This window comes from Malurus melanocephalus, unplaced genomic scaffold, assembly GCF_030028575.1.
Source record: "Malurus melanocephalus ecotype Western Australia unplaced genomic scaffold, MMel_1.1 scaffold_59, whole genome shotgun sequence".
Classification (NCBI taxonomy): domain Eukaryota; kingdom Metazoa; phylum Chordata; class Aves; order Passeriformes; family Maluridae; genus Malurus; species Malurus melanocephalus.
Window position 1 is genome coordinate 2,780,352 of NW_026623291.1, and position 17,020 is coordinate 2,797,371.

Below are 17,020 nucleotides of genomic sequence, written 5' to 3' on the forward strand. Positions count from 1 at the left end.
ATGACACTGACATTAATCCTGCAGGTGGRGAATCCAGCCATGACCCCTGGATGGGGTGAGGGGCCCAGTCTGGGGGCATCACCTGCCTYCCTGCTTGAGGGGAGGCTGCTGAGGAATGGTGAGGGGGTTGCACTGATCATCATCCCTTCAACATCTCAGAAAAGCCACGTGTAAATCCCTGTACATGTGTTTTACAYATTTCTCCTACAAAGCCAGGAAATTGCAGACTGTTGGATCTTTGGGCTGGGTACTGAGGTGCTTGCAGGGGTTTCAGGACCTCAGCTGGGATGAATTTGGGCTCCTTTCCYACCACAGCTCAGCAGCAATGAGCACACCAACACTCTGCCCCTTCCCTTGCAGTCAGAGCCTGCTGCTCACTCTTTTGCCTCCTCGGAAGCTGATGAGCAAGAAGTGTCAGAGGAGAACTTTGAAGAGAGAAAATACCCAGGTGAAGTTACTTTAACCAATTTCAAGCTGAAATTCCTCTCCAAGGACATCAAGAAAGAGCTGCTCACGTAAGTTCTGCCTTCTTGCCTCTTCCTCCAAAATCTATTAATACGTACTTAGCCAGCATGGCAGGAAACAAAATTAGTAAACACGTTTTAAAAATGAGAACTGTAGCTCCCTTTCTTACTGTGATTGATCTTACTCATCCTCCTACAACTGCTGATCAGTGAGGCAAAATATGTTCCTACATGGCCTCATTTGCAGTGGTGAAGGGAACCTGAGAGCTTGGTGCTGTCAGGATTCATGGACAGGGCTGTGGAGAACTCCTTTCAGGGCCAGTTTTTCCTGGTATTTTCCTGCCAGAGTGTTTCTGGCACAGTGATGGCACCTACCCAATGTCCTGGTCCCCTGTTTTGGGACACTGGGTGATGCTGTGGAGTCAACAGAACCCAAGGAATCTCAGCACCTTCTTGAAGGGTGTGTTGAACCACAGGATGTCTCATTGAGAAGAGAGGATTTGTTGGCTTAGAGCAACGAGTCCCATCATGATACTTCAGTGTCACAAAATGTGACCTGAGGCTGCAGCAAGTTTGCTGTTGTGCTGAGTTTTGCATTGGAGAGAGACCTTGACCATCTCACATCTGTCTGTCTTTTCATGATGAGGGTGGAAGCACAGACCCAGATCTGCCCTGTTAGATGAGGTATGGCTCTGCATCCACACTGATTCCCCCAGGAATGGTTCATGTTTAAAGATTTGAGCCATACACGGCAGCTTGGACCTGGCTCTGCTCTAACAGCACGTCGGGATCAGCCTGGAGGTTGGGGTGGGGAGGTTTCCCCTCCCAGGCATCCCAGCYGTTCCTGGCTTCTTTCCTGTGCATCTGCCCCTCCTACACGTTACAGGGACAGTCAGTGGGCMCTGCTTTGCTGCTCTCATCCAACTCATTCCTTATCTGCAGGCAGGAGGTGGAGGGAGCAGCCAGGCAGGAGGGGATCTGTGGGGGMAGAGTAGTGGCAGCATCTTCCCTAAACGAGCAAAGCTCAGACCAGCTGCCCTCTGAAAGCTCCCAGGGGTTYCTTAAAATCCAGCACTGATGTGAACAGCAATTTCTCAGGCAGAGCCTGAAGTCCTCCTGTGTTTTAATTTTATTGTGATGGTAGAGAAATTTCCTAAATGGAAACAGCCCTGGAATAAATAAATGGTGCCATGGGCAGCCCTGAGCCTTCCCTCCCAATTCATATCCTTTTTGCTCTCTGGCCCAAGGGCTGTAATGAATTAGCTGTAGTTAACTCAGAGCAGACTCTCCCACTGTGTCTGATGCCCTGTGTTTGGGTGTAATTCTTGCGTTCCAGGTGGGTGTCCCTCACCTGTATCTTCCCATCACCCCTGGGCACAGCCAGAGGTCACTGCCATTCCCTTTTGGCAGACAACAAGCTTTTCCTTGCAGCTATAAGGGCTGGGAGGAAAAGAAAATAATTTCAGAAATCTGAAAACTGAAGCACCTTGTTCAGACCTGAAATCTGAATGAGAAAATTCCTGCAGCCAGATCTTCAGCATTGCAGGAATTATCCAATGACCCAACCTGGCAGCAGCAGCCAGGGGTGGCCAAGCCTCCCCACTGCCACCAAGCCCTCCAGGCAGCTGAGGGCTTTAAATGCTTTCCTCGCCTTTGACACAATTTTTTTCAATTTTTTTTCAAATTGCCATTTAGGATCTTTATGATCTTTTAGTAGCAAAAAGGGAGGAAGGGCGGTTGAAAGGGAAACAGCTGATTATACCCATGCAAGGCTATAATCACACTTTGAGATCTGGTGGATGGGGCTGGTGTCAGGGGTCTGGCAGCAGGGCTGGACTGAGATGCCCCAGACAAACCTCGAGGGGGCTGCCCTGGCTTTGCCCACCCGTGGGTCTTGGGGAATCCATTCCTTTCCCACATTGACGCTCTTTGTTGTTGTTGTTGCCCAGTTGCCCAACCCCAGGCTGTGACGGCAGTGGACACATAACGGGGAACTATGCCTCTCACCGCAGGTGGGTCGACATTTTTTTCATGSTTTGAACTCTAAAGACAACTTTTTTTTCTTTTGGTATAGTTTGTGACCATGTGGATAGTTTGGTTCTGTTTCCTCCCCCTTTCTGTTGCCCCTCTCCCTCCCCACGCCCCAGCCCTTTTTCTTTTTCCTTTTTCTTTTTTTTTTTTTTTTTTTTTTTTTTATCCAGATATTCCATCTCTTCTCTTTCAGCCTTTCTGGTTGTCCTCTTGCTGACAAGAGCCTCAGAAACCTCATGGCTGCCCACTCTGCTGACCTCAAGTATGTTTGCGCTCAACTTGGAACTCCTTTTTTTTTTCTTTATTTCCACCCTTTTTTCCTCTCTTCCTGCCCCCACTYCTCTTGCTCTGCTTTTGCTTTTCCATCCCCTCCCTTCTCCTTTCAAAGAGGTGATCAAAACCTGCCTGCAAGGATCTCTGGTGGAGTCCAGCTTCCAGCTGCTGCGTTGAAGAGGCAATGTCAYGGAGGAAGGATAATTTTGGGGAGGGGGCTGATGGCAATGAGTGGAAATAACCTGGACACATGGCAGGKTTCCTCTGGGCACTGTGGATATGTAATTTTCTTGTTCCCTTGGCATCTTTTCCCAAGCTCTTGTTGCCTAGTTCGGGCCATAACCCTCTTCATTTAACATTTTTGTCCATCTCAAATATTCCAAAGCCTGGATAAAGGCTCACATTTTATTTTTGGGTAGAGACACAGCTGGGAACTCACTGCCAGCACACAGCAAAGCCAACTCTTTTGGAGAACCTGGGTGCTATTTTTATGCTACATTTTAGGAGCTGTTTTGGATGTAGAGAGAGAAGTTCCTAATAATTTCCATTATTTGTGTGGGAATGGAAGAGGGAGTGAGCAAATGTTTGGTGAGGCTGGATCCTGARCCAGTGGTCAAGGGCTCATGGGCATCCAAATTTCCCCATTCCCACTTCTGCTCCTGAAGGGAGGAATCTGTTTTGGCATTTTCATTCAGATATCTTCCTCTGAATTCTGTATTCAGCTTTGCTGCTGTCTTCTCCAAAGTCCTCATTTTCAGTAGGGACTTACTCTTCACAGGTGGGTTTCCCTAAAGAGAGGTGAAATTGTATTTAAGGTGAAAATTGAAATTGTGTTTAATTGGGGTCACTGGGGACACTCTAACCTTTTCCACCCAGTCTGCATCTTTGAGGTAAAGCCCATAGTGAGTGTTTTTCACCATCTCCTTTGTGGGCCCAGCCTATCCCTTCAGGCTGAGTCTCCTCTGAGCTCCCTGCTTTGCTGAATCCAGTTTTTGGGTCATTTAGACACTGAGATATTCATAATGATAACTGAGGAGCCTTTCCTGAGAGTAAAACCTCATGGAGGGCCTCACATTGCACAGGATCATAATGAAAAAGAAATAATTTGTGCTGTGTCCTGTGTGCAAGCAGGGATTTTTGGAGTTTTAGGTGAGTCAGTGGCGGCCCCCTTGGTCAGTAAGGTCATTGGAAAAATCCCAAATCCCTCTGTGGTGCCTCCCGGACTTCTCTGTGCCCCATGCTGGTGCCAGGAAAAGTGTTAGTTAACCACCTGCTCCTTACCACAGAGGTGGAAAAAGTGKCAGGATTAGCTGATATTAATAGAAAATGCTGGTGGATGGCAAGGGCTGYTGTGATTAGTGCTAAGCACACTTAATCACACACTGTACACCGTGCACATTGTGAAAGAACCTCTTCAGAGAGCTTTGCTGGACTGGTGTTTCTCCAACAGCCTGAAAGAATAGCCAAGTGATCAGGCAAATTAGAGTTAAAGATATGAAAAACTCTCAGGAGCAGTGCCCATTTTCAGTAAGGGCCACACAAAAAAAACCATCATGCCCAGCCTTGCTGTGCAGCATCCCCTGCTCCCCTCGGGCATCTAATATCAGTGTCTTTTTTATCAAAATACTCTATAAAAAAGGAGATTTCTGACCCCCCAAAAAGCTTGTTAATATTATTTCCTCAATAATACTTTTTTTTTTCCATGTCCTGGTAAAGATGGGAGCAGAGGAGGGAGGAAGGAAAGAGGATTTGGAGATTTTATAGATTGCACAGTCACAGCTTTTCACAACTCCAGATAAGACCATGTCAGTGTTTCTATTATAAATTCTATTTCAGGGGGTTAATATTCCTGATRCAAAAAAAATAGCTCCAGGCTGGAACATGCAATAAAAGGTCTCTGTTGGTATGATTTGTCTCCAGATAATTAAAAATAAAAATCAAATTACTTCTCTCTCCTCTTTAAAAGTCCTGAAAGGCAGAAAGAGTTTGGTGTTRGTGTTTTCATAATTTCCTCCCACCCTGAAGCTAGAACATCAGAGAAATAGTTTTGCTTTCTACTGTARCAGTGTAGAGCTGGGAAATGTTGCAGTCATCTCCCAAACCTGTTATTTCTAAATGAGTTGAAAAATTTGCACCCTTGTTGAGGTCTTGCTGGATGTGTCCCTGCTCTTACTGCACCAGAGCTATGTGCACTGATATTTTCCTGGCTCTGAGCCTCCCCATCACCCTTCTAGGACCAGGATATGTCCCTGCTCTCCCACCCGACGTGAGGTGCCAATTTTTTTTGCCAAAGGAGACTATTCAGTGTCTTGCAAATGACAAAGTCTCTCTCAGAGCTGCTGCAAAAAGGAGAATTTTTATATTTTCTGAACAAAAACAGAAAAAAAAGAAGGCTTTAAAAAACGCTGTTTTCCAAGCTGTCAAACCAAAGTCACCTGTGGAAAGCATTGTTCCACTGACTCTCAGGGACCAGAGCACCAACACAGAATCACAGAATARTTTGGGTTGGAAGGGATTTCTAAAGGCCATCGAATCCACCCCCCTGCAGTGAGCAGGGACATCTTCAGCTGYRTCAGGCTGCTCAGAGCCCTCTCCAGCTTTTGAGAAAGCATCTTGCCTTTCCAAGAGCGCCTGTGCACCACCACGTTACCCCTCAGTCCTCCAAACCGGGCACGGGCGGCTTTAAAAACAGGAATGGAGAAAGTGAGGACACAGAAAACCCCTCCCTCGAGGGGATGCGCCCCGAGTTTTGCTCGCTGTGCTCAGAAGGAGCAGCCGAGCATCTCCCGCCGGTCCTGCGGCAGCACCGTGGATTCCCTCCCCGCATCCCCTCCCCCGGCCCGAATCACTTGACTCAAAAAGCCCTGGCTAATTGGCAGGCTGGCGTGCACATCCCCTGCAAACACTCCTCGACTCACTTCCTTGTCCCCATGACAACTTTTATGTCGTTGGCGTCACCCACAGGCTCGGGAGCGGATCTTTGTGCTCGTGGTGCTTCTCATCCATCCATCCATCCATCCCCGCTCTCGCTCCGAGCCCTTAATGATGCTGTTTCTCTCGGGTCATTATCTCTGTGCCGCTGGGTGGGCTCGMAGCCCCCGATAGCATTTTTGCAGCTTGGGGTGATCACAGAGCATTCTCCAGCCTTTGCTGGAGAGCGCTGGATGCTCACCTGGAAACTCACAGCAGGGGATGCACCTTCAAAGGTCACTTTGTAAGGCAGAGAATGAGGAGTGAGGGGCAGGTTCTGCACCAAAAGCTGCTGGTGCACCGTGTGTGGGGACCTGGTGTCCCCAGCCCAAGGTCCCTGAGCTCCTGTCCCCCTGCTGACCCCCTAGGAGGTGACCCAGGGCTAACCTAAMTTTTCCTCCTGTTCCTTAACCATTYTCCATCAGAAGCTGTGGTCTGTTTTGCACCCTGAGAACCCTCCTGCCATGGGCTGTCCACCCTCCCTGAGATTATGCCCCACAAGCCACCCAGACATGAGTCAAGATTTTCTGTTGGGCTTTCTGTTGGTGGTGGCCATGGTGGCCTCACTGTCCAGAGTGGTTTTTAGGGTTTCTTGTCCCTGTTTGTGTCCATCCTGCTGGCCCTGGATGGCATCTGCTGTCTCCTTAGGGCTTCCTCAAGATGACAACACTGTCCTGGAGGGGTTTTTAGCTCATTATCAGCTCCTGAGCTGTCCCCTTGATGAGGGTGGGGACACATGCTGAGACCTGTGTCCCTCCACGGCAGAGCAGCCACCCACTGTGCTCCCAAATCCCACAGATGTCCCTCTCCAACACCACGCTGKGCAGTGATGCATTGACTGCAGTACCACTGGTATCACAGACCAAATCTTGTCCTTACAGAGGGACAAGGGGCAGGAAGGAAAAACCTTGCTCCTATGTTGACAGTGCCCAGATTTCTCTTTGAAAAGAGCTGTCACAGAGTGGATCCCCTGCTCTCATCCCCAGGCTAACCYGAGCCTCCCTTGCCTCCGCAGGTGCCCTACTCCTGGTTGTGATGGCTCTGGTCACATAACAGGAAATTATGCATCGCATAGAAGGTAAGATCTCTCTTAAATTATTTTCTCTCTAGCCTCTTTCTGTGTTGCTTTCTTTTATTTTTTTCCCCTGCAGTGGGCAGAGTTGTAAAGTTCTGAATAAAACATTAATGTTACTGACAACTGAAGCCTATTTTCATCTCTTTAATCTGACTTCTCCTTTTTTTTTTTTTTTTCTGATGTTTCCAGCATCTGATTAGAAGCTCCTTTCAACAGAATAAAAGACAAAGGGTCAGATTTTAGCTGATGCAATGTTCCTGTTAATATTGCTACCTATTTATGACTTCTATTATCGCTTTAGAACATTAATAGCAGAGATCTGAGCCTTCTGTTTCAACAATTCCATTAAACATTGCAGGCTGTTAGCAGATATCTTCTTATCTAGACACCATTAATTACTGTCCATCTCCCTCAATTTTTTATTATTTTTTTTCCTTCTGACTTCTCCTCGTGATGTGAAGCTGCAAAACGAGAGAGATCAAAAACACTGTGCCAAATTCAAGGGAAAGATGACTGAAGCGGGGGAATAGCAAATGCAGGGATTCTGCCAGTGAGACAGGCCTTTCTTCTCTTTTTAACCACAGTCTGTCAGGCTGCCCTCGTGCCAAGAAAAGTGGGATCAAGATCACCCCGACAAAGGATGATAAAGAAGACCCAGAGCTGATGAAGTAAGTCTGGAAATAACTCCCGAGAGGAGCTTGTCACTCCATCCACWTTGCCTCACACAGATTTACGGGGGGATCATCACTCACCCCACATCCCTCCTCCCTAGCACTGCTTGGAGCATCCTCAGCTGAAGCTCTTTGCTGTGTTTTGCTGTTGCAATTTTGATATTTGATGGGGAAAATTGGGCAGTGGGGAGGTAATGATGTATTTTTTCTTATTTTTTTGTGCAGATGTGAAAAGTAGGTTGGTAGGGCACAAACAGTTTCTGTGCTACCTGTGCTTTATATAATCCCTTAAAGACCACAGCAGTGTTTTAAATGAGGGTAAAAACCCATAGTCAAGTCAAGCATTGCAGGTTTTTGGGCAGATGAAGGTGGACAGACTTGCTTAATTCCCAGGAAATTCACAGCAGAAATAGAAACTGTCCAGCAATCTGGTAACCAACMCTGAATAAACTGTGTTTTGTAGAATCTTTGCCAGGGCAGAATATTTGAAGTGAACTGAAAAAACCTTTCTCTGCTGCCTCAGGCTGAAGTTTTCAAAACATCCCAGGGGGGTTGTTCCTGTGGGGAACAGAGATTTGAGATCACTTAGTCCACCTCAGGAGTTTTCATGAGCTGTGAAATCCATTTATCCTGACTTTTAGCAAGTCTGAGCATCACAGGCTCAGCATGTGGGGTCTTGGATCTGTGTCTTTACTCCTTACACAGCTTCAAGACATCAAAGGCAGCACTGACTCCAGCACCCTATTTTTTTTTTTTGTTAACTCAGAGCATCTCCAGCCTTTCTGGAGCCTACCCACTCCCCCAGCAAGTGCAGGTGGAAGGGGGTAAAAAGAAACATGGAAAAAATTATCAACCACCTCCAAGYGTTTCTGGTTGTCCATGAGTGCTGGCATGTCTGTCCAAACCCCTCTGGCTCARCAAACTGTTTCCAAATGGATTTTTAAAACTTATTTTARTCTCAGGGCAGGTCTTGCCCTCGCRGARGAGCAGAGGTGGAYAACTCCAKGTGCCCAGGTTTTGTCCTGGAGCAGAGGCTGAGGTGAAGTGGGACCCAGTGGGTGTGGAAGATCCCTGCGGGGGCCGTGGGAAGCCAGGATGTGCCTGCTGGGGGGAAAAGAACCTTTCAGAARAAAGATGATATTTGAGCCATCTGCTCTGTTCTTCCTCCTCAGTCTACAGGAAGGAAAGCCTCCCAGTTAAATGAGCCGTGTGATAATTAGCAGGAGTTAGCAGAGTTTATTAAAAATTAAGCAACCTACTCGAGAATCTGCAGGGGAAAAAAGCCTTTTTTGGCTCAAATACCCTGAATTGCTGGTGGTGTTGCAATGCTGTGCCATTAACCAGGGACACAGGGAAGGAAAGGATGAGCAGCAAACTGGTGTGGTGTTGGAGCTCCCAGTTGGGAGGTCACCCCCCACCATGGTTTCCCCAGGGATATGTGCCCTATGTGACTGGGCAAACTGTGGTTTTGCTCATTTGTGCCTTCTCCATTCAGGGCAGGACAGGGCTAAAACATGCCCAGCAGTTTTCCCAGTGTGGTTTCTCTGCAAAGAAATCACTTCTCAGTGCAAGGAGAGAGGGATTTTTATGTGTCTGTTTTGTCACGGTGCAGCTGGGCCTTGTGTAGGAACATGGCATGAGCTGTCAGAGCAGAGTGAGGGTCCTCACCAGGGCTTGGATTTCTCCTATTCACCCTAAAGATTCAAAAGCTGGGAAGCTAAAGTGGSAAGAAATTGTAGAATAGTTTGGAAGGGATCTTAAATCTCACATCRTTCCCTACCATGGGCAGGGACACCTTCCACTAGACCAGATTTCTCAAAGACCCATCCAGCCCARCCWTGGACACTTCCAAGGTGGGGCATCCATAGATCTTCTAGGTTCCAGGCTCCAAATGGGGCTGGAGCATCACCAGAGCTGCATTTTCTGACTCCTAGAAAGCTGATGACACATACCCACCCCCAGACAGGCCATGGTGGGACGATGGACATGGGTGCAGGAAATGCGGGATGGGCTGTGAGGGGTGAAGGTACTCCCTAACATCCCACGGCCCAGGCAGAAACCCCCACTCTCCCAGTACAGCCAGGAGCACCAGAAACTCCTGTGAGATGTGCAGAACAATGTGGGACAGCAATTCCTGGCTGGTGCCTTCCCCCAGCCCGTGGAAATGTGTGTCCCACCGCCCACGGCAAGGCGCGCCCGCTGCGGGTTCGCGTTAAGGAGCTTTGGCTCTAAATCCTCGCTCCGTCTGCACCGAGCTCCRCTTGGAACCCGGCCGAGTTTTGCACATTGTCACCGAGGAGAAAGTCATTTAGTCCCTGTTGTTTCTGCTGTTCATCCTTCAAGTAATTTGCTGCAGACGTGATTGAACAGATCACCTCAACCTTCAGCCCRGCCCTGGCATAGAGCGGAAGCATCCACAGGTGTCTAATTGATCAAACGCTACTGGTGCTCCCATTAAATAATAATAATGTAAAAAAAAATAATTTAAAAGATGTCCAAGACAGCTGTTTTGCGCAATAAGGCTCTGGTTTATTTTTTAACAATGAAAATGTAATAAAAGTTAAATTAACGGTGTAAAATATGTAATGGTTGGGCCGTAACGGCTGCATATGAAATGCAGGGGTTTGTCTCTTTCTCTCTTGCTCTTCCCCCTTCTCCCCCTTCTCCTTTTCCTCCTGAGGATTCAGTAATTTGCTCGTGATCATATAAAAGCAATGATGTTATGAATTTACTGAGGATCCTGCTGGCAGGGATATTATAAGTGAATTGTGCTGCATTTGCAGCTGATTAAAATCGAGATCAGCATTTTTCAAATTATCTTGGGAAAAGGCTGGGTGTAGGGCCCCCCCCTTGCTGTCATCTCTCTTTTGTGTGGAATGTAAACAATCAGGGCAATAATTTCTGCGGAGAAACGCAGCTTGCAATTTTCAGGAGCAGCTACACGGATGTTTTTGCTGGGGAGCCTCAAAGTCCCTAATTGCTTCCAAACTGAGGACAYGGGGGTTATTTTTGTCATTTCTTCCCTCCTCCCACCTCCCCTATTTTTTAGTAACCTCCCTTGAGTAATAAACTTTTAAAATATACCGTATTTATAATTGACAAGCATTTTTAAAACAAATGCAAACCACAGCAGAAATCCTGATAGATACACCGGGCTCATGGGATGGCTGGATTTAGGGAGAATGTCATCAGGTGAGGAGGGAGGAAAGAGGTGCCTTTTAGAGAGGCACTTTTAGAGAGCTTGGCAGTAACACAAGCTGTGTTGGTGCTTCCACAAGGTTCCCTAAAGCTCCTGTGTGTTTCAGCCAGCCACAAACAGAGGCAGAAGTTGGGTAATGGCAGGGCTTGTGTGCTGCCTTGATGATAATTCCCACTTTATCCCCCTGTGAGCGTGGGTTGATCTCTCCCCGGAGGCAGGATGTGAACYRGGAGGAGGAGGAGGAGGCAAGYGAGGCCATGCCKTGGCTGCAGGATCCAAATYACTGAGTGATTTGTCCTATCTGAGGGGGTGCAKCCTCAGAAACCCCTGGGACACCCTCCTGCAGGAACAGGGGGACAGCTCTTTGTGCACAGCCTGGCCCAGGGACCGGCTCCCGGCGAGGGCTGTCCCCAAGGGCACAAACAGTGCTGGGAAAGGTGACAAAGTTGATGAGTCTGRGCTCACCAGCAGTGACATTGGGCACAGCCAGCAATATCTGTGTGATGGTTCAGTGTGAGTGTGAGCCTTGGGGTACATTAGGACCCATATCAGGCAGCCCAACCTGCTGTCTTTTCCCCCTTGAGGCACCAAACACAGAGTTTCTGACACCACTGGGATCTACTTTTACTGCGTGTGATGTGACCTCCACCGAGTTTTCCCCTGCAGAATTCTCCTTGCTTCTCTTTGGCTCCTTTGAAGGAGCAGTCGTAGCTCTTAATTTCCCATCTGCCGTTTCCATCAACCACGTATCTCCCCTGTAAACTCCAGATGAGACCCAAATGCAAATGCTCTCTTCCCAGGCTTCCTTRTTCCTGCTCATCAATAATTTCCTTATGCCTTTATTCCTTCCTCCTGTTCCTTCCCCTTTCTGCCGTGTTGGGTGATTCCCTGTGCCCAGGCTGTCGCTTTTGGTGTGGCCATGACACCCATACAAGTCAGTACCTCACAAAGGGCCAGCCTAAAGGCATTTATTCCAAAAATCAGTTTCRTTTATACACTTTTGCATGTTATCACAATGTGTTACACATTCATTGGCTACTAAACTACTGCAATTGGCTATTACTCAACTACAACATACCAATATTGGCAACCTATAGCATAAGCATTCAAGCATTCAGAAAAACACCATGTGCAGCCTTGTTGCTGCTTTTCTCTTTATATTATTTAAATTTCTACATTCTCAGGGTAGAAATCCACTGTTTTCCTCCTCACGTTTAGCTAAATCATCCCCAGAATCCTCCTCTGGTTAGCCAGAGTAACAGAAGGGAACGGGAGTTTTACAAGGGGAACAAGACCATTGTTTTATAAGGTTTTATAAGGTTTTATAAGATTTTATAAGGTTTTATAAGGTTTTATAAGGTTTTATTATCCACAACTCGCAGGTGTCCGGTTCCAGGCTGTGTTGGGCTGGGACACATCAGCGGCAAATACGCGTCCCACCGGAGCGCCTCGGGCTGTCCCCTGGCAGCTCGCAGGCAGAAGGAAGGGTCACTCAATGGYTCCTCCTTCTCCTGGAAGTCCTTGAAGAATGAAGGCCCCACCTGCCCCACCCCAGGCTGTGATGGTTCTGGCCACGCCAACGGGAGCTTCCTCACTCACAGAAGGTAAATCGGGGGTTTAAATCAGTGTGAGAGTGATGGCGCTGCTGTGGACTAAACTACCTGCCACAAAGTGCTGCTTCATGTGAGCTCAAGAATTGCTTTTGATGCTGAGCTCAGGCAGGGTGAGGTTTACTGAACAGAGAAAATGTGTGGTGGTTTTAATATTGACAGAATCCTAGAATGGTGTGGGGTGGAAGGGGCCTTAAGGACCATCTCRTTCCASCCCCTTGCCATGGGCAAGGATATCTTCCACTATTGCCAGGGTGCTCCAAATCCCATCCAACCTGAAAATTCCAAGGATGGGGCAGCCATGAGGGTGCCAGGGCCTCCYCACCCTCACAGGGAAGAATKTCTTCCTAACCTCTARTTTAAGTCTCTGTTTGCATGCTAGTACAGAACTCTTGCACCACAAATAGGGGGTTTAGTGCCCAAGGCAACAGGACTCATCTCACCCTCCTCACCTGGCACACCTCCTCTTTTAGGAAGCAATGTGTTTTTAATCTTTGCTTAAAGAAAATTGCTCCCACTTTATAAATGGGGAGTTTTGTGGCATTATTCATAAAGCAATTTCCTCTGTACCATAAAAAGCTTTTAGAAGAACTGTCTCGCAGCTTGAGTTCCACCAAATGGCACATGCTCTTAATGCTGGGAACACAAGCACCTATAAATACTGAGAGTTTATGAAACCCATTTTTACTTGTTTTTCAGTTTGTCAGGGTGTCCWAGAGCTACTTTTGCTGGGAAGAAAGGAAAACTCTCAGGGGATGAAATTCTCAACACAAAGTTCAAGACCAGCGACGGTAAGGTTTTTCACTTCKTTGCCCTGCAGGTGTGTCAGGCTATTAAGGCCATAGATCTTTTTCTTTATAGACTGGGGAGGTTTCAGCTGGAATCTGGCCACAGCTTTCAAGGACATCATGTGCTTTGAACACCCATTCCTTGAGTTTTCTGTGTGTTTGGGGTGGCATGGTACCAGKCCCACTCTTTGAGTCTTTGAGGGAGCAACGATAAAGAAGGCAAAAGAAGTAATGCTGAAATTCAGATTTTTTTTTTCTTCTTCKTATATTCACTGGCATTTTTACAAATCCCTTGCAGTCATTCAGCAATTTTCACCTATTCAGGGCTTTTAATACTGAGATATTTCTGGATCTGGAATTTTGTTGGCGATGGCACTTTGCATTTCCAGTGCTATTACTGAGCTTTCTGTGGTATTTGACAAGGTTCAAGCATTGAACTTGAATACTTAGATAGTTTGGAACCTATAAATACCTGCACTCTTCTGGAAATATTGCTTCCTTTTATGGACCTCATAATTTCACATCAAGACATGCATTAGTTTTTTAAATGGCATCTTTCCAAACTCAGGACTGGAGAGAGTGACCTGATTATTCAGGACAATCAACCTTGCCAGGTGCAGGGATGTGTTGGACTCCAACTACTGTGCTGTCCTTTGCTTTTGCATTTACATTTTGACCTATTCAAGTAGCATTGAACTGTGATGATAAAAATATGAATTAAAAAAAAAATAGGAAAAAAAGAGGAAGGTGAGAGGCACATCCTATTTAGAGGCTGTAAGAGTCAAGGTGAGGATGATGCAGCAGGATGGGCTCAGCAGAAAGCCCAACACTTTTGCTTTTCCCAAGAGCATTTGCTGACTGCCCRTGACCTTCCCTCCTGCAGTTCTGGAGAATGATGAGGAGATCAARCAGCTGAACAAGGAGATCAGTGAGCTGAACGAGTCCAACTCGGAGATGGAAGCRGCCATGGTGAAACTCCAGTCCCAGGTTTGTGCCCCTGGCCATGCATTCAAGCCCAGGGGTGCGTGGCCAAGCCCCTTGCAGGGTGTTGGTGGGTGCTGCTGGTCACAGGGGATTGGTAACCCTGCTGTTCTCCTTGCTCTGCAGATCTCCACCATGGAGAAGAACCTGAAGAACATAGAGGAGGAGAACAAAATCATAGAGGAGCAAAATGAAGCCCTGTTCCTGGAGCTCTCAGGGTTGAGCCAGGCTCTCATCCAAAGTCTTGCCAATATCCGCCTTCCGCACATGGTAAGAAAATTCRACAGTGCTTGGTGCAAACCAGTGTGATCAAGGGAGCTCTGCCAAACCAAATTCATGATAAGGCTTATTCGCAATTAAAGAGTGGGAGAATTTCTTTCCATACACCCATGTGTCCTTTATAAGATCAGTACTTTCCCCTTATCTCTGAAGCTTGCATTATATCTCCCTTTTGTTGTCGTTTTCTGCTGATCTCCCTTTGTATCTATTGTTCTGTCTCATTACATCTGGGAGCACTATCACAAAATAGGAAACTTTATCAAGGGCACCYAGTGCCTTTTAGGCTAAGACAGCACAAGCAGAGATCAGGAGGGATTGGATTTCAACGTCAGAAAGATCTTAGAGYTCCTATTATAATGCAGGTAGTTTCAATTCAGTTTTGAATAGCTGGCAGCTAAAGAATAGCATTCTTAAAGGGAGTGTATTTTGTTTAATTTAACAAGGTCTAACAGCCCACAGCATGTTACCATAGAGTTACTGAGAAATGAAAAGACTGCATTAAAATAGTAAAGCCACAAAAGGCTATTAATTACCTTCTCTCTATTCCCAGGAATGTAATTACTGTTGTCAAAACCAGGTGTGTGGAGGTGGGGCTCGTGTTGTTGAGGAAGCTGTCCTCTTGCAACTCCAAAAGACCATTGCAATGATCAGAGGAATGAGCTTTTGATTAATTTTTTCTTCCATATTTTTTTCTTTTTTTTCTCTTTTTCTTTTTTTCCTTTTTTTTTTTTTTTTTTTTTTTTTTTTGAATCCTTTTCATTGGGGTTTGTATTTAAATTCAGGCTGGTTGGAGAGAAGCCATCCTCCAGCAGAGCAGTTTTGGATAGTATTCACCCAGCTGCCTAACTGGCAGAAAACCACTTGCTGAGAGCTTTTTTGCAAAGTATTTGACACATAAAGGTCAAATAAACTGTTCAGCAAATATTTTTTCAAGGTTTCAGGCAACTCCAATTAAATGATGCCCRTGAGACTTGTATGCTCATTTTAYTCCCGTTCTTTTTCTTMYTTCTCCCTCTCTTTTTCCCCATTAAGTCCAAGTCAGATCCTTGCAATGCTGCTSAAAAGCAGAAGCTGTGCTGCAGCAGAGAGCTGGGCTGGGCAGCTGTGAGCCCAAGGTGAYGTGACTTTGCCTTTGGTTCCCTTGCTGATGTTACAGCAGTCTTGTCGTCCTCCAGCCCTTCATTTCTGTGCCTTAATTCAGCCTCCAGCCTGTCARGCTGCCTGCACACACTTAACCTGAAGCTGTTAATTGTTCCACAAGGCCAGTGCATAAAGTTAAGGACCTGGTTAAGATCTGTGGGATCAGGGAGATGATGATGAGATTCCTGGAGGTGCAGCATCACACACAAAAAGGCTCTGATGTGGAGATCTTTAGCTGTCTGTACATACAGAGAATCATGGAATGGTTTGGAAAGGACCTTAAATCTCATCCTGTTCTAGCCCCCTGACATTGATAGGGGCTCCTTCCACTRGGCCAGGTTTTTCCAGGCCTGGCCTAGAGCACTTTCAGAAATCCACAGCTTCTCCGGGCACTAAAATATTCAGACGATTTATTACAAAGAATCTTGGCTTCTTCCTGCTCCTCGCTAACGCTTTTATTTGGCTTTTTTTTTTTTTTTGGCTGCAGGAGCCAATTAGTGAGCAGAACTTTGATGCCTATGTGAACACGCTGACAGACATGTACACCAACCAGGAGTGCTACCAGAACCCAGAGAACAAGGACCTGCTGGAGAGCATCAAGCAAGCAGTCAAAGGCATCCAGGTGTAGTGCCCTGGGATGGAGAGGAGCAAGCAAACAGACTGTAAGATGGAACTTTCCCTCYAAGTATTCAGGTTTACAAGTTAGAAAACTTGTTTAATGAATGAAAAAAAAAAGGAAAAAAAAAAGGACCAAAATGTAACCAAGAGGCCATTTCTGAGACATGGAACTGATTGAACTCAATGTTCTCGTTTACTTATCTTTCTTGACCTTCTTGAGAAAAGTGGGATTTTTTCTACCTGGACCATGAGGTAGATCAGGATGGAAGGTTAAATTCTCCAGTAGGCTGTGGGGCTTGGTAGCAGGCGAAGRGCAGGCATCTTTCATGAGTTGCTGTGCTCTTGCAGAGTTGATCCAAGGGTTAAAACATTACAAGAACAGGGTCTTGTCTGATCCAAGACTAGTGTATGACTGGCTTAAACCCTCATGTTGTCTATGGTCGTATGTCCAGATCACCTACTCACACATGAGTTATGTTCTATGTTGCTACAAGTGCTGGAGCTGCAAGCTACCTGTAAATCTGAACCTGTGCTGGGCCTCCCAGCCCTGAAGTGTTCAGATATCCACTGGGCATGGGAACTCTGAAGTATTATAAAGTAGCTTATTTTTATTTTCTGAAAGAAATCTGAAGAGCAGTTCTGGATCTCCAGTGGAAAGCGCAATGGAAAAAAAGGTTCTCAGGGAAGCTTTTGGAGTTTGCAACTACAGTATTCCTTTGTCTGTCTTAAATATGAAAGTAGCTGTTATGAATAGGCCAATTCCAGAAATTTCAAACAGAAGAATTTCTTTAATGTGTCATGGTCCGGTGTATATGATTTTTTGGAAATCTGTTTGATGACAGTTCTGGTTCTTTTCATTATTGTGATCATCCCTACAGTGGCGCAGTACTGCCAGTCCAGAGATCATACATCAATGCCAGA

At 46.4% G+C, this 17,020-nt stretch overlaps 1 protein-coding gene across 1 annotated transcript in view; it reads left to right on the top strand.

The window, feature by feature from the left end:
- MYT1 (myelin transcription factor 1) overlaps nt 1-16,161 on the top strand; it is a 32,603-nt gene extending 16,442 nt beyond the window's left edge. Inside the window, exons 12-21 of the mRNA XM_057365897.1 lie at nt 361-515; nt 2,414-2,476; nt 2,689-2,757; nt 6,754-6,816; nt 7,398-7,481; nt 12,066-12,287; nt 12,993-13,084; nt 13,965-14,068; nt 14,189-14,332; nt 15,969-16,161. Coding sequence (XP_057221880.1) covers nt 361-515; nt 2,414-2,476; nt 2,689-2,757; nt 6,754-6,816; nt 7,398-7,481; nt 12,066-12,287; nt 12,993-13,084; nt 13,965-14,068; nt 14,189-14,332; nt 15,969-16,109 — 1,137 coding nt within the window. The 3' untranslated portion in view covers nt 16,110-16,161. The remainder of the gene's footprint in view (nt 1-360; nt 516-2,413; nt 2,477-2,688; nt 2,758-6,753; nt 6,817-7,397; nt 7,482-12,065; nt 12,288-12,992; nt 13,085-13,964; nt 14,069-14,188; nt 14,333-15,968) is intronic.
- Nucleotides 16,162-17,020: the final 859 nt, after the last annotated feature.